The sequence below is a fragment of the Scyliorhinus canicula genome, chromosome 9 (genome assembly GCF_902713615.1).
Source record: "Scyliorhinus canicula chromosome 9, sScyCan1.1, whole genome shotgun sequence".
Taxonomy (NCBI): Eukaryota; Metazoa; Chordata; class Chondrichthyes; order Carcharhiniformes; family Scyliorhinidae; genus Scyliorhinus; species Scyliorhinus canicula.
The window spans coordinates 96,644,998-96,665,338 of NC_052154.1; the positions used below are offsets into that span (position 1 = coordinate 96,644,998).

Genomic DNA, 20,341 nt, shown 5'->3' on the forward strand with positions numbered 1-20,341 from the left:
ATTTCTATCAGTCTCTGACATGTTATATGTGTCTTCCACTGTGAAGACCGACCCAAAAAACCTGTTCCGTTCCTCAGCCATTTCCTCATCTCCCATTATTAAATCTCCCTTCTCATCCTCTAAAGGACCTTAGCCACTTGTTTTTGTTTTATACATTTGTAGAAACTTTTACTGTCTGTTTTTATATTCTGAGCAAGTTTACTCTCGTAATCTATCTTACTCTTTTTTAATAGATTTTTAGTAGCTTTCTGTTGCCCCCTAAATATTTCCCAGTCCTCTAGTCTTCCACTAATCTTTGCCGCTTTGTATGCTTTTTCCTTAAATTTGATACTCTCCCTTATTTCCCTAGATATCCACAGTCGATTTTCCCTCTTTCTACCGTCCTTCCTTGCGTGGCTGGGTGGAAGAAGTGGCTGTTTCTGCTGGGCTCATCCATCTGGTCGCGATCGTTGGTCTTGAACTTGTCTGTCTGGTCGTTATGTTGCACTTGGGTTGGCATAGGCCGGATCCAAGGGAGACCGAGCACATGGCTGTGTCTCTTCTTGTCCCTCTGGGATTTTGCTCTCTTTGGGGCGGTCCTCAACTTGGACCCAATAATTAGATAGGCTTCGATCACTGCCTTCGATTTTGGCCAATAAAGGGGCGGGTGCCTTGATGGCCGGGCGTGTCCTTCGCGGACGGTGACCTTGGCTGTTTGGGCTCCCTGAGTAAAGGGAGTGGCGCCGATTAGTCTGTATCTGCATCGGTTACCTGAGTACAGTTCTTTTCTTTTGTTCTGGGGAAATGGGCCAGTAGAATGCAATGTGAGCGGGGGTTTCGATCGCATCTAGCTATCTGGGTTGCAAATACACACACAAGCTCCGAGTCTGTCTGAGTCCTGGGTTGGCCATAATTCCCATGGTCATTTGCAGGTGGCCCTCTGAGATGGCTGCATTACCTTCATTGGCCTGGGCATTGAGTGTAAAAATTGACAAGATATGCTGCAGCTGTAGAGAACCTTAGCTGTATAGAACCTTATTTAGGCCACACTTGGAATACAGTTTTCAATTCTGGTTTCCACACTGTCAGAATAATGTGGAGGCTTTGGAGAGGAGAAAAGGTTTACCAGGCCTGATATAAAGGGCATTAGCTATGAGGCGAGGTTTGATCTCACTGGAACGCTGGAGGTTGAGGGGCATGGACAGAGTGGATAGTCAGAAGCTTTATCCCAGGGTGGAAGTCAATTACTAGGGGTCATGGGTGCGAGGTGCGAGAGGAGATGTATGAGACAAGTTTTTTTACACAGAGGGTAGTGGGTGCCTGGAACTCAAGCAGGTATGATGGTGATATTTAAGGGGTGTCTTAATAAATACATGAATAGGATGAGAATTGAGGGATACTGGCCCCCACAGTGTAAAAGGTTTTGGGTTAGACAGGCTGCATGGTTGGCGCAGGCTTGGAGGACTGAAGGGCCTGTTCTTGTTCTGTACTGTTCTTTGTTTTTTGTTCTTTATCACCTCACACGTTTCAAGGTTAAATTCCATCTGCCACTCTTCTGCCCATTGACCATCCCGTCTATATCTTCCTGTTTAGGAATAATATGATTAGGGACAGTCAGCATGGTTTTGTGAAGGGTAGGTCATGCCTCACAAACCTTATCGAGTTCTTTGAGAAGGTGACTGAACAGGTAGACGAGGGTAGAGCAGTTGATGTGGTGTATATGGATTTCAGTAAAGCGTTTGATAAGGTTCCCCACGGTCGGCTATTGCAGAAAATACGGAGGCTGGGGATTGAGGGTGATTTAGAGATGTGGATCAGAAATTGGCTAGTTGAAAGAAGACAGAGAGTGGTAGTTGATGGGATATGTTCAGAATGGAGTTCAGTTAAGAGTGGCGTACCACAAGGATCTGTTCTGGGGCCGTTGCTGTTTGTCATTTTTATAAATGACCTAGAGGAGGGCGCAGAAGGATGGGTGAGTAAATTTGCAGACGACACTAAAGTCGGTGGAGTTGTAGACAGTGCGGAAGGATGTTGCAGGTTACAGAGGGACATAGATAAGCTGCAGAGCTGGGCTGAGAGGTGGCAAATGGAGTTTAATGTGGAGAAGTGTGAGGTGATTCACTTTGGAAAGAATAACAGAAATGCGGAATATTTGGCTAATGGTAAAATTCTTGGTAGTGTGGATGAGCAGAGGGATCTCGGTGTCCATGTACATAGATCCCTGAAAGTTGCCACCCAGGTTGATAGGGTTGTGAAGAAGGCCTATGGTGTGTTGGCCTTTATTGGTAGAGGGATTGAGTTCCGGAGCCATGAGGTCATGTTGCAGTTGTACAAAACTCTAGTACGGCCGCATTTGGAGTATTGCGTACAGTTCTGGTCGCCTCATTATAGGAAGGACGTGGAAGCTTTGGAACGGGTGCAGAGGAGATTTACCAGGATGTTGCCTGGTATGGAGGGAAAATCTTATGAGGAAAGGCTGATGGACTTGAGGTTGTTTTCGTTAGGTTAGAGAGAAGAAGGTTAAGAGGTGATTTAATAGAGGCATACAAAATGATCAGAGGGTTAGATAGGGTGGACAGCGAGAGCCTTCTCCCGCGGATGGAGGTGGCTAGCACGAGGAGACATAGCCTTAAATTGAGGGGTAATAGATATAGGACAGAGGTCAGAGGTGGGTTTTTTACGCAAAGAGTGGTGAGGCCGTGGAATGCCCTACCTGCAACAGTAGTGAACTCGCCAACATTGAGGGAATTAAAAAATTTATTGGATAAGCATATGGATGATAAGGGCATAGTGTAGGTTAGATGGCCTTTAGATTTTTTCCATGTCGGTGCAACATTGAGGGCCGAAGGGCCTGTACTGCGCTGTTTCGTTCTATGTTCTATGTTCTAACCAATGACACTCAACCTCACTGTTAACCACCTGACCAATCTTATGTCACCCACAAACCTACTGATCGTATCCCCCACATAATCATCTATGTTGTTTTTTTAAATGACGAATAATAGGACGCCCAGCACAGATCCCTGTGGTACGCCACTGGACACTGGCTTCCAGTCACTAAAGCAGCTGCCTGTTATCACCCTCTGACTCTTACAGCTAAGCCAATTTTGAATCCATCTTTTCAAATTACCCTGCATCCCCTGTGCATTTGCCTTCTTTATCAGTCTCCCATGTGGGACCTTGCCAAAGGCTTTGCTGAAATCCATGTAGACTACATCAACAAAACTGAAGTGGGAGAAACTGTCAAAGATAGTTGTGCATTGTTGGTCTGAGGAATTGGATGATCTCCTACGTGACTGCTTAGAGTCAGTGGACATGTCAGTGTTTAACAACTCTGCGACCAGCCTGAATGAGTATACCACTACAGTAATTCCCCTCAACTCGATTTTCAAATTTGCTGATGACACCACTGTAGTGGGTCGGATTTCAAACAATGACGAGACAGAGTACAGGAATGAGAGAATCTGGTGAACTGGTGCGACGACAATAATCTCTCCCTACATGTCAACAAAATGAAGGAGATTGTTATTGAATTCAGGAAGCGTAGTGGAGAACATGCCCCGTCTACATCAATGGGAACGAAGTAGAAAGGGTTGAGAGCTTCAAGTTTTTTAGGTGTACAGATCACCAACAGCCTGTCCTGGTCCCTCCATGCCGACACTATATTTAAGAAAGCCCATCAATTACTCTACTTTCTCAGAAAACTAAGGAAATTTGGCATATCAGCTACTACTCTCACCAACTTCTACAGATGCACCATAGAAATAATTCTTTCTGGTTTGGTATGGTTCCTGCTCTGCCCAAGACCGCAGGAAACTACAAAAGGTTGTAAATGTAGCCCAGTCCATCACGCAAACTAGCCTCCCATCCATTGACTCTATCTATAATTCCCGCTGCCTCAGAAAGGCAGCCAGCATAATTAAGGACCCCACGCTCCCGGACATACTCTCTTCTACCTTCTCCTGTCAGGAAAAAGATACCAAAGTTTGAGGTCACGTACCAACCAACTCAAGAACAGCTTCTTCCCTGCTGCCATCAGACTTTTGAATGGACCTGCCTCGTATTAAGTTGATCTTTTCTCTACACCTTGCTATAACTCTAACATTATTTTCTGCAGTCTCTTTTTCCTTCCCTATGTACGGTATGCATTGTTTGTACAGCATGCAAGAAACAATACTTTTCACTGTATACTAATACATGTGACAATAATAAATCAAATCAAAAAACTGCACTACCCTCATCTACACACTTGGTCGCATGACTCACTGGGTGATATAGATAGAGAAATACAGCACAGAACAGGCCCTTCGGCCCACGATGTTGCGCCGAACTTTTGTCCTAGGTTAATCATAGAATTTTGGACAATTTTTCATGGCCAATCCACCCAACCTGCACATCTTTGGACTGTGGGAGGAAACCGGAGTACCCGGAGGAAACCCACGCAGTCACGGGGAGGATGTGCAGACTCCACACAGACAGCGACCCAAGTCGAAATCGAACTTGGGACCCTGGAGCTGTGAAGCAATTGTGCTATCCACAATGCTACCGTGCTGCCCTTAAAAATATGTGTACTTACTGTCTATTCCCACTCTGCGTGTTGTGCGCATTTGCTGAATGACGTGTACACTCACTGTCTATTCCCACTCTGCGTGATGTGCGCATTCGCTGAATGACGTGTACACTCACTGTCTATTCCCACTCTGCGTGATGTGCGCATTTGCTGAATGACGTGTACACTCACTGTCTATTCCCACTCTGCGTGATGTGCGCATTCGCTGAATGACGTGTACACTTGCTGTCTATTACCACTCTGCGTGTTGTGCGCATTTGCTGAATGACGTGTACACTCACTGTCTATTCCCACTCTGCGTGATGTGCGCATTTGCTGAATGATGTGTACACTCACTGTCTATTCCCACTCTGCGTGATGTGCGCATTCGCTGAATGACGTGTACACTCGCTGTCTATTCCCACTCTGCGTGATGTGCGCATTTGCTGAATGACGTGTACACTCACTGTCTATTCCCACTCTGCGTGATGTGTGCATTCGCTGAATGACGTGTACACTCACTGTCTATTACCACTCTGGGTAATGCGCGTACTCACTGTCAATGCGCTTGCTGGGTGGTGTGTGTACACGTTGTGCTGGATCTCGATTTGGAAGAGCCTGTTGTTGAGGTGGATTATTGGAAGTTGAAGTCTGCTACTGATCTCTTCTCCCGTGATGATCAGGATTTCTCTGGCTTTTTTGCAGGTTGGAATGAAGCAACACTACGAGCTGGGCCAGTATCTGCGACGTCGTTACAAAGGCTTCCTCAACTCCTTGTACGAGCGGGAAGAGGTGAGCGGCTGAATGAAGGGATCATGTCATTCTTTAAACAAATGTCTCAACTCAGATGGAAGAGAGTTTTTTCTGAGATTTTCTGTGGTGCTGGTAATTTGAAGTCAAAACTCAGTGTAAACAAACAGGCATTTGAATAAGGGAACCACAAATGGAGCTGGTGTTCAATAGAATAGTGGATACACTCGCCCAGAGAATGTGGTCAGTGATAAATCATGGTCGCTTGCTGCTGACCTCACAGAACGAGATCTAGCAAGAAATTCATAGAACCATGGAATCCCTACAGTGCAGAACAAGACCATTCAACCCACCGAGTCTGCACCGACCCTCTGAAACAGCACTCTGCGAGGTACACTCTTCACCCTCTCCCCGTAACCCCATCTAACCTGCACATCTTTGGACACTGGGGGGCAATTTAACTTGGCCATTCCACCCAACCTGCATATTTTGGACTGTATACTATGGAGACACTGGGAGAAACTCCACACAGTCACCCAAGGCCGGAATTGAATCCGGGACCCTGGAGCTGTGAGGCCGCAGTGCTAACCACTGAGCTGCCCTAAGATGTTACATTTAGTTTAAAAATCATTCATTGTTTAACAGCATGCCATAATTATCAATTATTTTTTCAGGGTCGGGCCTGTTCTTCATCAAATTTGACCAAGTCACATTGCCATTTAAAAAAAAAACAATTATGCAGATGAAGGTGTATCTTTTTAAAAGGTTTCTAACACCAATGTGGAAAAGGTGAGGTTCTTCCTGATGTCAGTGATTGCTGCCTGGTGGTCTTAGAATTTTCATTTGGTGGTAAAGCACTCAGTGACAGAATGTTCGCACCAATCTGCCTGTGTGCCACAGCCAGAAGGTGTGATCAGTTTCAGAGAGTGATCCTATGAGAGGTCATGGCAGCAAGCACGGGCAGCTTGCAGTCGACCACATTTCCCTCCCCACCATCGTCAGAACAGAAGTGATCTTCAGCGAAGGATAACAGATAACTCCACTAAACCGTCTACGCCATTGCCATGTAGGGTAACTTCAAAGGAATAGCTCAACAAGCAAGAGGGGGAGTGAATTTTGCTGTCTCCTTCAAAACATGGAGTGTTCTGTTAAATTAATTTACGGTATGTGAGCATCGCTGGCTTGGCCAGCATTTATTGTTGGTGGAGGGAGTGAATGTTTGGAAGGGGTACTAAACATGCAGATGCTTTGTTCTGGATGGTGTTGAGCTTCTTGAGTGGTGTTGGAGCTGCACTCATCCAGGCAAGTGGAGAGTAGTGCATTACACTCCTGATTTATGCCTTGTAGCAGGTGGACAGGCTTTGGGGATTCGGGAGGTGAGTTACTCATTGCCGGATTCCTAGCCTGTGACCTGCTCTGGCAGCAACAGTATTAATGAGACTAGTCCAGTTCAGTTTCTGGTCAATGGTAAACCCCAGGATGTTGATAGTGGGGGATTCAGTGATGATAATGCCATTAAATATCAATGGGCAATGGTTTGATTCCATTGGAGATGGTCATTGTCTGGCACTTGTGTGGTGCCAATGTAACTTGCCACTTGTCAGCCCAAGCCTGGATATTGTCCACATCTTGCTGCATTTGCACGTGGACTGCTGCATTATCTGAGGAGTCATGAATGGGGCTGAACATTGTGCAGTCATCAGCGGACATCCCCACATCTGACTTTATGTTGGAAGGAAGGTCATTAATGAAGCAGCTGAAGATGGTTGGGTCTAGGACACCACCCTGAGGAACTTCTGCAATGATGTCCTGGAGCTCAGATGATTGACTTCCATTCAGCACAACCATCTTCATTTGTGCTAAGCATGACACCGACTAGTGAAGGGGTTCCCCCATGATTCCCAGTTTTGATGCCATGCCATACTTGATCAAATGAGGTCGAGGGCAATCACTCGCACCTCACCTCTGGCATTCCGCTCTTTTGTCCATGTTTGAACTAAGCTGTAATGAAGTCAGGAGCTGAGTAACTCTGACGGCACCTAAACTGAGGGTGGTTAATGTTCCATGCCTAAATAACTATAATGCTGGGTGTTCGGAGTGTGACCCTCAATGGGTGATCCATGCCCATCCGCCACTAGAGAATCCTCAAATTTGCACAGTAGCCCATTTGGTCTGAAGGACCCATAACACTGGTTTTGATTTTGAAGTCTGCATATGAGGGGTTATCAAGGCAGGCACAATTATTGGCACTCACAAGAATTAGTATTGCTTGGGTGGGTCTAATTTCTTCAGAACTCAGACTGTAACTGTGGCAGTTGAGCTGATATTGAACTGTCTTGGATATGACATTATGTTGGAAGGAAGGTCATTAATGAAGCAGCTGAAGATGGTTGGGTCTAGGACACCACCCTGAGGAAAGGTGGTGAAATGAAATGAAAATGAAAATCGCTTATTGTCACGAGTAGGCTTCAATGAAGTTACTGTGAAAAGCCCCTAGTCCCCACATTCCGGCGCCTGTCCGGGGAGGCTGGTACGGGATGCTTTCAATCATGAAATGCTTTTCCAATTCACCCCACACGCACACTGCATCCCTTGCCCCAAGGTGCCTTTCTCTCTGGCACTGCTACACTTGCCCCTTCACCAGAAGTCATTCATGAAGAAGACTCTGTGGAGTCTTGGCTCTGACCATTCCCTTCCTGTTCCGCAGCCTGAATCTCCGGAGCCACTTCCTTATGAGATCCTAGCAAGCACTGCACTAGGTTGTATGCATTCAATTCCATGTTCCCCTCTAAGCTCAGGTCACCAGGTGCACACCTTTCAAAGGCAGTTGTAAATCAGGCTATTCTGAAATCATGCCAGTGGGAAGTTTAAATTTGACAAAGGTGAATGATTCTGGTATATGGCCACAATCATGAGATGCAAATGTATTTGTTCATGATGTTCGACAGTAGGAAATGTGGATATTTTCCATCACCTCACTGATGATGGAGAGTAGACCGATGGTGGTAATTGGCTGAGTTGGATTTGTCCTGTTACTTGTGTACAGGACACAACTTCCCACATTGCCGGGTAGATGCCAGTGTTGCAGCTGTACAGGAACAACCTGGTGAATAGTGTGGTAGGTTCTGGAACACGAGTCTTCAGTACTTTGCTGGAATATTGTCAAGGTCCATAGCCGTTGCAATATCCAGTGTCTTCAGCCGTTTCTTGATATCACATGGAGTAAATCGAATTGGGTGAACATTGGCATCTGTGAAGCTGGGGACTTCTGGAAATCGTCCACTTGGCACTTCTGGCAGAGTGGACCAGTTCCAGAGGTCCCCAGTTTCGCAGGGGGATTGTTGTGAATGCTTCAGCCTTATCTTTTGCATTGATGTGCTGGGCTCCTCCGTTATTGAGGATCAGGATATTTGTGGCGCTTCCTCCTCCAATGAGTTGTTTAATTGTCCACCACCATTCATGACTGGATGTGACAGGATTGCAGAGCTTAGATCTGATCTGTTGGTTGTGAAATTGCTTAGCTCTGTCTATTACTTTCTGCTTATACTGTTTGGCACACAAATAATCCTATGTTGTAGCTTCACCAGGTTGACACCTCATTTTTAGGTAATAGTGTTGCTCCTGGCATTCCCTCCTGAGCTCTTCATTGAACCCAGGTTGATCCCCTGGCCTGATGGTTATGGAAGAGTGGGAGATATGCTGGGCCATGAGGTTGCAGATTGTGGTTAAATACAATTATGCTGCTGCTGATGGCCCACAGCGCCTCATGGATGCCCAGTCTTGAGTTGCAAGACCTGTTCAAAGTCTATCCCGTTTAGCACGGTGGTAGTACCACAGCACGATGGGGAGATCCTTAATGTGAAGACGGAACTTTGTCTCCACAAGGACTGTGCGGTGGTCACTTCGGCCGATACTGTCATGGACAGATGCATCTATGGCAGGCAGGTTGGTGAGGCTGTGGTCAAGTGTGTTTTTCCCTCTTGTTGGTTCCCTCACCATCTGCTGCATCCCAGTCTATCAGCTATGTCCTTTGAGGCTCGGTCATGCTATCAAGCCACTCTTGGTACTGGACATTGAAATAGTCACCCAGAGTACATTATGCAGCCTTGCCAACCTCAGTGCTTCCTCCGAGTGATGTTCAGTTCAACATAAGGAGTATTTATTCATGAGCTGAGTGTGGGTGATATGTGGTAATCAGCAGGATATTGATCAGCAGCCTGTGAATGAGCTGGTGTCATGAGACTTTATGGGATCCAGAGTCAATGTTGAGGACTCACAGGGCAACTTCCTCCCGACTGTGTGCCACTGTGCTGCCACCTCTGCTGGGTCTGTCCTGCCGGTGAGACAGGACATACCCAGTGTTGTGGAATAAGTTTCCAGGAAAGGCATGAAAATGACAGAAATAAATTGGGCATGGAAACAATTGAATGTCATTTTGTTGTGAAGACTGATGGACTTGGTAAGAAGGTGGTTAATCTCTCAACAAGGACCTGCCTTGTTTGGCCTGCTGTCACTTGTGTTTCAAACACTTGCAATTGTTTTCTCTCTCCTGTAGATCTATGTTCGGAGTACAGATATCGACCGGACTCTAATGAGTGCTGAGTCAGATCTCGCTGGTCTCTATCCACCACACGGAGGTCAGATCTTCAACCCTGAACTGAAGTGGCAGCCAATTCCCGTGCATACTGTGCCTGTGAAAGATGAAAAGGCAAGTACCCATAATGTTGAGTGCATGGAGAACAGCGCACCATATACATATACAGGGAGAGTGGGGCCCATATACCAGTTGTTATGGATGCCTGGTCAGATCCCAACAATGTCGAAGATACTGGACCAGAACCTTTTTTTAATTCTGAAGACTGTGTGGAAAGATCGACTCATAGATCATAGAATTTAGAGTGGGAAAGGAGGCCATTTGGCCCATCAAGTCTAACCAGCCCCTATAAAGAGCATCCTACTTAAGCCCACACCTCCACCCTATCCTAGTAACCCCACCTAACCTTTTTTTCTTTGGACACTAAGGGCTATTTAGCATGGCCAATCCACCTAACCCATATTTGGACTGTGGGAGGAAACTGGAGCACCCGGAGGAAACCCACGCAGACACAGGAAGATCATGCAGATTCCGCACAGACAGTGACCCAAGCAAGACATGAACTCATCAATGCTATCTAGGCTTTAGATTGTCCCCCCTGTTTACACATGTGGGCCTAGAGTCATATGTAGGCCCGACCAGGTAAGGATGGCAGATTTCCTTCCCTAAAGGACATTAGTGAACTAGATGATTTTTTACAACAATCATTGTCATCATTAATTCCAGATTTTTAATGAATTCAAATTTCACCATCTGCAGTGGCAGGATTTGAACTTGGACCCCTAGAGCATTACTCTGGACCTATGGTTTACTTGTCCAGTGACAATGCCAATGGGGCTTTTCTTTTTTTATCGTGGGGGGGTGCGCAGCATGACCCTTCCCCTCCTCACTTTGTCCCCATGCTTTGTTTTGTGATTCCCTTGGGTTCCCTTTCCCGCCAGGTCTGCCAGCCAGTCTGCAGCTGTGGGTGGTGCTGCTGATCATTGGCCGAGCAGGATTCTCCAGCGGGCGATTAGGGATGTAAAAGCCAGGGCGTCCGCCCTCTTTCCCATATGAAGATCTGGCTGATCCAGTACCCCGAAGACTGCCACTCTCAGGCACAGCTCCACCCCACAACCTTGGACATCACCTCGAAGGAGGCTGTCCAGAACTGACAAGTCTGGAGCATGTCCAGAACATGTGGGTGTGGTTGGCTGGGCCTCTCGGGCACCGTTCACATTTGTCCTCCACCTCCAGGAAGAACCTGCTCATTCGGGTTTAGGTCAGGTGAGCTCTGTGCATCACTTTATTTTTAAAAAAATGCATTTTATTACAAACTTGTATCAAAGCAGGTTACAGCAAGTAAACACCCCGGGAAACATACTTCCCAACAGTCAACTATAAAGTCTGTACAGATTTTTCCTCTTTTTCATCGGGGGGGATGTCCAGGATGTGTTTGAGGAGCTATTCAGGTGTGTGTTGGGGGTGAGGGGGGCCTCACCCCCAACACACACCTGAATAGCTCCTCAAACACGGTCACAAACATCCCTCACCTTTTCTCAAACTCCCCCGCTGAGCCCCTTAACTCATACTTTATCTTCTCTAACTGCAGGAAGTCGTACAGGCCACCCAACCATGCTGTGACGCCGACCGCCACGCCAGCAAAATTTGTCGCTGTACATTCAGAGAGGCGAAGGCCACAACATCGGCCTTCCTCCTCTCCATGAGCTCCCGGCTTCTCTGAATCCCCAAATATCCCCACCAAAGGGTCCGGGTCTACTCCCTCCTCCACTATCCTGACTAAGACCGCGAACGTTCCGGCCCAGAATCTTCCCAAACATGCATGCGTGATTCACTGGCCCTCGCCCACCCCTCTCAAACTCATCTGCTACCCCCTGAAAGAACCCACTCATTCTCGCCCGAGTCACCACCTTAAACTGTATCAGGCTCATTCTTGCACAAGAGGAGGTCCCATTTACCCTTCGCAGTGCCTCACTCCATACTCCCCAATTGATCTCCATTCCCAACTCCGCTTCCCATTCCTCCGTGATTTTCACCACCTGCCCACCTCCCTACTCCCCCAGCCACTTGTATATATCCCCAATTTTTCCCTCACCTTCCACATCCGGAATCGGCAGTCGTTCCAGCAGGATGTATCCCGGCAACCTAGGGAATCCCCTCCAGACCTTTCATGCAAAGTCCCTAACCTGCAAATACCTGAACTCGCTACCCCTCGGCAGCTCTACCCTCTCCCTTAGCTCCTCCAGACTGGCGAACCCTTCCTCCAAATACAAATCCCTCACCTTGACCAGCCCCACTTCCCTCCACTCCATTCCCCCTGTCTCAAACCCATGATTCTCAACAGCGGCGTTAGCACCGACATCCCTTCCATCCTAAAATGCCTCCTCAGCCGATTCCATATGTTCACTGTGGACTGCACCACTGGGCTCCCTGAGTACCTACTCTGAGCCATTGGCAATGCTGCCGTCACCATAGCCCTCAAACTAGACCCCTTACAAGATTCCTCCTCCATCCTAACCCACTCTACCCCTTCTCCTTCCCACCACCACTGCACCTTGTCCACATTCGACCCCAGCAGGAGTTGGAGTTGGCCATGCTCAGTGCTTCGCTCCAGAGTCCCCAACCCATTTCCTCCCCCAATTCGTCCTCTCATTTTTGTCAGGCTTTGCCCAATGGTAGTCTTGCCCTATCCAGTAATCACCCGGATATATTGTCACAGTCTCTCTCTCTCTCTCTCCTCTCATCTCGCTCCTCTCTCTCCTCCTCTCTCTCTCTCTCTCTCTTTCTTTCTCTTTCCTCCCCCCCCCCCCCCCCCCCCCCCCCCCCCCCCCAACCTTACTGTTTGTGTTGATTAGCTTCTCTAGGAGAGTGTCTCTCAGGGCCTTGGAGTACTTTGCCCCCTCCTTGTGGAGAAAATGTTTAATTTGGAGGTGTCTGAGCTCCTGTCCCATCGGCAGGTCCAGGTAATTTGTGGTTACCGCAGATGAGCCCATGGAGGATATCTTGGTTAGACCAAAGTAGTGCCTCTTGTGGTTCCACATCATCAGTGTGGCTACCACCACTGGGCTATTTGTGTTCTTTGATGGCGGGATGGGAGGGCTGCCGTGGTGAGGGCTCGGTGGGTCGTTCTCTTGCAGGAGGACTCCTCCAGCCTCGTCTATCCCATGTTCATTCTCGTATCCATCCCCTCACCCTCTCGGCTGTGGCCGCTCAGTGGCAGTACTGTAGATTCAGCAGGGCTACACCGCCCATGTATTTCATTCTTTGCAGTGTCGACTTGGGATACTCTGGTTCTTCTCCCCCCCTCTCCCCAAGTGGATCTGTGTCCAGCCCCGGGCTATCTGGATCCCCAGGTATTGGAATTTGTTTAGGGCTAGTTTGAATGGTGGTCCCTCCAGCTCTCTCCATCCCCCATTCGGGTTCACCGGGAATGCCTCGTACTTGCCCAGGTTGAGTTTGTAGCCAGAGGAGGCTCTGAATTCTCTCAGAAGTTGCATTGTTGCTTTCAGGCCGTTCTGTGGGTCCGTGATATAGAGGAGTAGATCATCCGCATTGACCGACACTTTGTGCTCTCTGCATCCTCTTTGGATATCCTTCCAGCTTTTTACATTTCGCAGAGCAATCGCCAGTGGTACAATTGCTAGGGCAAACAGGAGCGCAGACAGTGGGCACCCCTGCCTTGTGCTTCTGTGCAGCTGGAAGTATTCAGAGCTGGTGGAGTTGGTCCGAACGCTCACCTTGGGGGCATTGTACAGGAGTTTCACCCACGGGGTCAATCCTGTCCCCAGCCCAAACCGCACCAGTACCTCAATGAGGTACTTCCATTCGACTCTGTTGAAAGCCTTTTCTGCATCCAGGGAGACGATCACCTCTAGTCTTCTCTCCCCAGATGGAGTGATTATTATATTCAGCCGCCTGATGTTCACAGTTAGCTGCCTACCCTTGACAAAGTCCGTCTGGTCCTCTGCAGTTCTCCATTCTCTTGGCCAGGACTTTCGCGAGTATCTTCGCGTCTACATTAAGCAGCAAAATGGTTCTGTATGATTCACATTTTGTTTGATCCTTGCCTTTTTTGGGTATCAGCGATATCGAGGCCTGTGTTTGGGTAGGAGGCAGGGTGCCCCTCGCTAGTGAGTCTGCGAACATGTCCCGTAAGTGTGGGGCCAGGGCTGGTGCGAATTTCTCACGGAAATCCACCGGGAACCCATTGGGTCCCAGCACCTTCCCCACCTGCGTGGAGCTGATACTCTCCAATATCTCTCCCAGTCCCATTGATGCTTCCAGCTCCCCCCATCTGTCGTCCCCCACGACTGGCATGTCCAGTCCATCAAGGAACTGTTGCAGCCCCACATCCCCTCGGAGGGTTTGGAGAAGGTCTCAAAAGCTCTGTTGGCTTTTTGTTTGATTACCTGTCTGCCTCTGCTATCCTTCACCTGCACTATCTCCCTCATGGCTGTCTGCTTTCTCAGCTGATGAGCCAGTAGGTGGCCAGCCTTTTCCCAGTGAATGTAGAAGGTCTCCCGTGACTGGCGGAGTTGGTGTGCTGCTTTCCTGGTGGATAGCAGGTTAAAGTCCATCTGTAGCTTTTTCCTCTCCACCAGAAGCTCTACAATCGGGACCTCAGAGTATTTTCTGTTGACCTCCAGAATGAGTTAATCAGTTGTTATCTGGCTGCCCCATATTTCCTACCTCTATGTGCCTTGAAGGCTGTAATCTCTACCCTAATCACCGCCATTAGTGCCTCCCAGAACGTGGAAGGTGAGACTTTCCCATTCCAGTTATTTACATAGAACATACAGTGCCGAAGGAGGCCACCCGGCCCATTGAGTCTTCACCGACCCATCCAAGCCCCACCTCCATCCCAGCCCGCAACCCAACAACTCCCCCCAACCCTTTTGGACAATAAGGGCAATTTATCATGGCCAATCTACCTAACCTGCACGTCTTTGAACTGTGGGAGGAAACCGGAGCGCCCGGAGGAAACCCACGTGCGCACTGGGAGGACATGCAGACTCCACACAGGCAGTGACCCAGTGGGGAATCGAACCTGGGACCCTGGTGCTGTGACGCCACAGTGCTATCCACTTGTGCTACTGTGCTGTCTTGTAATATACTCGCCTATGTAACATACTCTTCCTTTGTAACATACTCGCCTATGTCTTGTGATATGTTTTGGCCGAAGACCTCCAGCCAGCAAGTCCGTGTCCAACCTCATATCAATGTAATGTGGAGTGTGGTCGGAGATAACTATGCGGAATATTCCGCTCTTACTATTCGTGGAATCACCGCTTTCCCCACTGAAATATCCTCGAGAATGCTTTGTGGACCGGCGAAACAAATGAGAATTGCTTCTCACCGAGGTGTAGGTACCGCCAAGCGTCCACTACCCCCAACAGATCCATGAATGTTCCCAATTCCCTAGCCATGCCCATCCCTTTCCCCGAACTGGGATTCGATTGGTCTGTCAATGGGTTCTGTGCACAGTTGAAGTTGCCCCCCATGATCAATTGTGGTGTGTCAATGTTGGGGATTTCGCCATGGTCTTTTTTAATGAAGCCTGTGTCATCCCAGTTGAGAGGGTACACATTTACCAGGACTACCGGTGCCCCTTCCAGGACACCAATGACCATGACATACCGTCCCCCTGGGTCTGTAACCGTCCTTGTAGCAGTGAACCTCGTCCTCTTACTAATCAACATAGCTACTTCCCTAACCCTCGTCCCGTAGCATTAATGGTAAGTCTGTCCCACCCAGCCTTTTCTTACCCGCAGTCGATCCTTCTCCCTCAGGTGTGTTTCCTGCAGGAAGACAATGTCGGTATTCATGCTGGGTGAAGATTCTGGATCTTTTCACCGGGCTGTTAAGTCCCGACATTCCAGGTGATCATCCTGGTGGGGAGTTTTGCACCCCCCCCCCCCCCCCCCTCCCCCCCCACAGGATCAACTGTGCTTACCTGTTGGACGTGCCCCTGCACTCTGGGATTCCCTTTATGATGGGGCCGTCCAATAGAAATGGCCATGGTCGTCGTTCTCACCATGAGGCTGGACCCCTGCGCTCTGGCGTTTCCATTTGTCCAGGGGGCACCCAACATGGCTGCCAGCTGTCTGTATGCCATATGGGTGCGCCCTGCACTACGGGGTTTCCCTTTGTTTAGGAACCCTCCAAGGTGGCTGCTTGCGGCGCCATTTTGTTTCTTCAGCCTGTTCCTCATTTGCCGAAGCCCGTATTTTTCCTTCTCTGTTCCTTTTGTATTCCTATTTGCTTTCCCCTTCCCGTGCCCCCCCTCCCCGACCAGGCGCTCCCTCCCTGCCGGGAAGTGGCCTTGCTTTCTGTCTTCCCGTGCTAGCTATTTCTGCTAGTGTGGTGCCCCCCCCCCCCCCCCCCCCGCTCCCCCTCCTGGGACTGGTCTAGCCTCTTCCTTATGCCAGCTGGCTGCCCGTTCTCCCTGTTTTAATCCTGACTTCTCTTCCCAGTCCCTGCTCCTTTCTAAGACCCAGTCTTCCCTTTATAGTTGGAACGAGGCAGCACAGTCCTGTGCAAACATGCTCGCTGTCCAATGAGTCTTTTGCTCTTTCAGAGTCTTTCCCTGCTGTGGTGAATGAGATTCACACGGTATTATAAGTTACCAATGTCACTCTGTTCCCATTGTATATATGTACCGATATTGTAAGTGCAGTTGCACCACCTGACCACCAGGGGGAGTAGCTCTGGGAGTACGCGAGAGTTTGTACTGGGCTCCCCCCTTGGCTCCGCCCAGAATTCCTCCCCCTGGAGTTGCTGTATAAACATCCGTGCCACAGAGTCAGCCGGCCAGTTCATCGAAAGTTCAACGGCAAACAGGCTTGCTCTGTTGTAAGTATATTAAAACCGCAATTTGTCAGAACCAATCCTACAAGCACGTGTCCGTAGAATTGATGGTTCCATCACCTGCACAACTCTCATCATTGCAGTGCCTGTCCCTTGTCCAAGCCATTGGTTCTGACAAATTCATTTGCTTCCTCTGGGGAGTTAGTGTTCTTTGTTTTGGTATGTGACCCAGAGCCTGGCCGGAAACAGCATACTGAAATGTGCCCCATTCTTGTACAGGGTTGATTTTGTACGGTTAATCTCGGCCCTGTGTTTTGTTAGATCTGCCCGATGTCCTGGTAGATTCTGAGAATCTATGTCCTTCCCAGGTGCCCACCGCAGGATCCTCTCTCGATTCTGGTATCGGTGGAGCTTTGCGATAATCGCCCTCGGCTGCTTAATGAAACCCGTGTCATCCCAGTTGAGAGAGCAAAAGCCTTAGGTTTCGGTCTGAGCGACCGGTGTGCTCTGTCGAGCTTTGGGGGTTTGTGCAAGCTGTCTCTCCCGACTAAGTTGCCCAGCATTTTGGCATCTTTGCCCTCAGTGCCTTCTGACAGGCCCACGATCCGTACATTTTGTCGTCGGGATATGTTCTCCGAGTGCTCAACTTTCCCTTTAAGTTCCCCTGGACCACCACCAACCTTTTTATCTCTGCCTCCAGTACTGGGGAGAGCGAGGCCCATATATCAGTACATGGGAGAGTGCGGTGCTCCATGCACTAGTACAGTGGAGAGTGGGGCCCATATACCGGTACGAGGGAGAGTTCGGGGCTCCATGCACTAGTACAGGGGAGAGCGGGACTCGTATACCGGTACGAGGGAGAGTGCGGTGCTCCATTCACCATTGCAGAGGAGAGTGGGGCCCGTATGCCCGTAAGGGGGAAGAGTGCGGGACTCCATGCACTATTGCAGAGGAGAGTGGGGTCCATATAGCAGTACAGGAGGCAAGTGCGGGGCTCCATTCACTATTGTAGGGGAGAGTGGGGCCCGTATACCCGTAAGGGGGAAGAGTGCAGAGCTTCATGCACTAGTCCAGGGAAGAGTGGGACTCGTATATCGGTACAGTAGCCCTGGCACAGGAAGCAATTGGCCCTCAAACTTAAACTGGTGCCTTGTGTGAGACCGCTCCATCTGGGATTCAGTGGGGTGCAGAGAGTCTGAACCTTATGCTGGCACTGAAACTATTTGCATTTCTTTAGTTGTTGCTGTATCCATTGAGAAACTGCCCTCGCTATGATGAGTTAACTGTGGAGACTGAGAATTGTTCGGAATATAAGGAAATATTGAAGGCAAACGAGGTATGTGCCAAGGACAGTTCACCAACACATATGCATTGAATCTCTGCTAACCCCACCTACTTGCATTTCACCTCTGTTGCCCTCTCTTGCCTGCTCCGCCTCAGCATGGACACAATGTTTCGGGCTCCACCCCTGCACCTGCGCTCTCAGTCTCGTGCTTGGCCTATGCAGGTCCCCAGTCCTTCGCATTCTGCCTCTCTCAGTCTACCTCTGCCTCAATTGCAAGTGCTCCACCTCTCTTTCCCTTGACTACGCTCACAGACTCGCTCTCCGTCGTGCATGCACGTCCCACCCTGCGCCTCCCGCTCTTCCTCTTGCCTTTGTGCTGCGCCTCCTACTCTTCTTGTAACTCTCACTCGGGCGCGCCCCAGATCTCCACCACCCTTTCTGAGGGGGTGCAACTCTCTTATAAGAGAAAGGATTACAAGAGAGAGGATTTATAATCATCTAGAAAGGAATAATTTGATTTGGGATCGTCAACACGGTTTTGTGAAGGGTAGGTCGTGCCTCACAAACCTTATTGAATTATTTGAGAAGGTTGCCCAAACAAGTGGACGAGGGTAAAGCAGTTGATCTGGTGTTTATGGATTTCAGTAAAGCGTTTGATAAGGTTCCCCACGGTAGGCTATTGCAGAAAATACGGAGGCATGATATTAAGGGTGATTTAGCGGTTTGGATCAGAAATGGACTAGCTGTAAGACGACAGGGTGGTGGTTGATGGGAAATGTTCAGCCTGGAGTTCCGTTACTAGTGGTGTACCACAACGATCTGTTTTGGGGCCACTGCTGTTTGTCATTTTTATAAATGACTTAGAGGAGGGCGTAGAAGGATGGGTGAGTAAATTTCCAGATGACACTAAAATTGGTGGAGTTGTGGACAGTGCGGAAGGATGTTGCAGGTTACAGAGGGACATCAGTAAGCTGCAGAGCTGGGCTGAGAGGTGGCAAATGAAGTTTAATGCAGAAAAGTTTGAGGTGATTTATTTTGGAAGGAGTAACTGGGCTAATGGTAAGATTCTTGGTAGTGTGGATGAGCAGAGAAATCTTGGTGCCCATGTGCATAGATCCCTGAAAGTTGCCACCAGCTTGATAGGGTTGTTAAGAAGGCGTACAGTATGTTAGCTTTTATTGGTAGAGGGTTTGAGTTTCGGAGCCATGAGGTCATGTTGCAGCTGTACAAAACTCTGGTGCGGCCACATTTGGAGTATTGCGTGCAGTTCTGGTCGCCGCATTATAGGAAGGATGTGGAAGCATTGGAAAGGGTGCAGAGGAGATTTACCAGGATGTTGCCTGGTATCGATGGAAGATGTTGTGAGGAAAGGCTGAGGGACTTGAGGCTGTTTTCGTTAGAGAAAAGAAGATAGATAGATAGAACAGTACAGCACAGAACAGGCCCTTAGGCCCTCGATGTTGTGCCGAGCAATGATCACCCTACTCAAACTCGCGTATCCACCCTATACCCGTAACCCAACAACTCCCCCTTAACCTTACTTTTTAGGACACTACGGGCAATTTAGCATTGCCAATCCACCTAACCTGCACATCTTTGGACTTAGAAGGTTAAGAGGTGACTTAATTGAGGCATACAAGATGATCAGAGGATTAGATAGGGTGGACAGTGAGAACCTTTTTCCTCGGAGGTGATGGCTAGCACGAGGGGACATAGCTTTAAATTGAGGGGAGATAGATATCAGAGGTAGGTTCTTTACTCTGAGAGTAGTAAGGGCGTGGAATTCTCTGCCTGCAACATTAGTGGACTCACCGACATTAAGGGCATTTAAAGGATCATTGGATAGACATATGGATGATAACGGAATAATGTAAATGTGCTTTAGAGTGGTTTCACAGGTCAGCACAACATCGAGGGCCGAAGGGCCTGTACTGCTCTGTAATGTTCTATTTTCTTCGGGTCCCCCTCTCATGAGATTCTGTAGCTAGTTCATCATTTTGAAAGTCAACAACATTGTTTTAGCAATGAACTTTTTCTGATATTTGTTCTTTTTACTGGTCACTTGTTTAGGACTTTCTGAAGAGGTTATCAACAAACACAGGGATTCCCTTCAAGTATTTGTTGCTGCGTAATGTGTGGTCGATTTATGACACACTGTATTGTGAGGTGAGTAGCAGAGTTGTGACAAGCTGCTTTTCAGTGAGATACCAACCTGGAAGCTGCATGGTGAGAGTGCGCAGCAGTGTACATGTAGTTATGTACATGCACCCCCCCTCCCCTTCAGAGCTTTTGTGATACCACCCTCCCCCTGCTCTTCTTGACTCTACACTGCAGGCTCCGTCTGATTGCAAAACAGGGCTTTAATCATTTGAATTTA

The 20,341-nt window shown here is 48.6% G+C and overlaps 1 protein-coding gene across 2 annotated transcripts in view; it reads left to right on the forward strand.

Annotated features, from left to right (window-relative positions):
• Positions 1–20,341, forward strand: part of LOC119971560 (prostatic acid phosphatase-like) — a 107,632-nt gene that overhangs the window by 23,183 nt on the left and 64,108 nt on the right. For both annotated transcript variants that reach the window (XM_038807252.1, XM_038807250.1), the window contains exons 3-6: positions 5,234–5,320; positions 9,834–9,986; positions 17,917–18,015; positions 20,035–20,130. In XM_038807252.1, the coding sequence (XP_038663180.1) occupies positions 5,234–5,320; positions 9,834–9,986; positions 17,917–18,015; positions 20,035–20,130 (435 nt within the window). The remainder of the gene's footprint in view (positions 1–5,233; positions 5,321–9,833; positions 9,987–17,916; positions 18,016–20,034; positions 20,131–20,341) is intronic.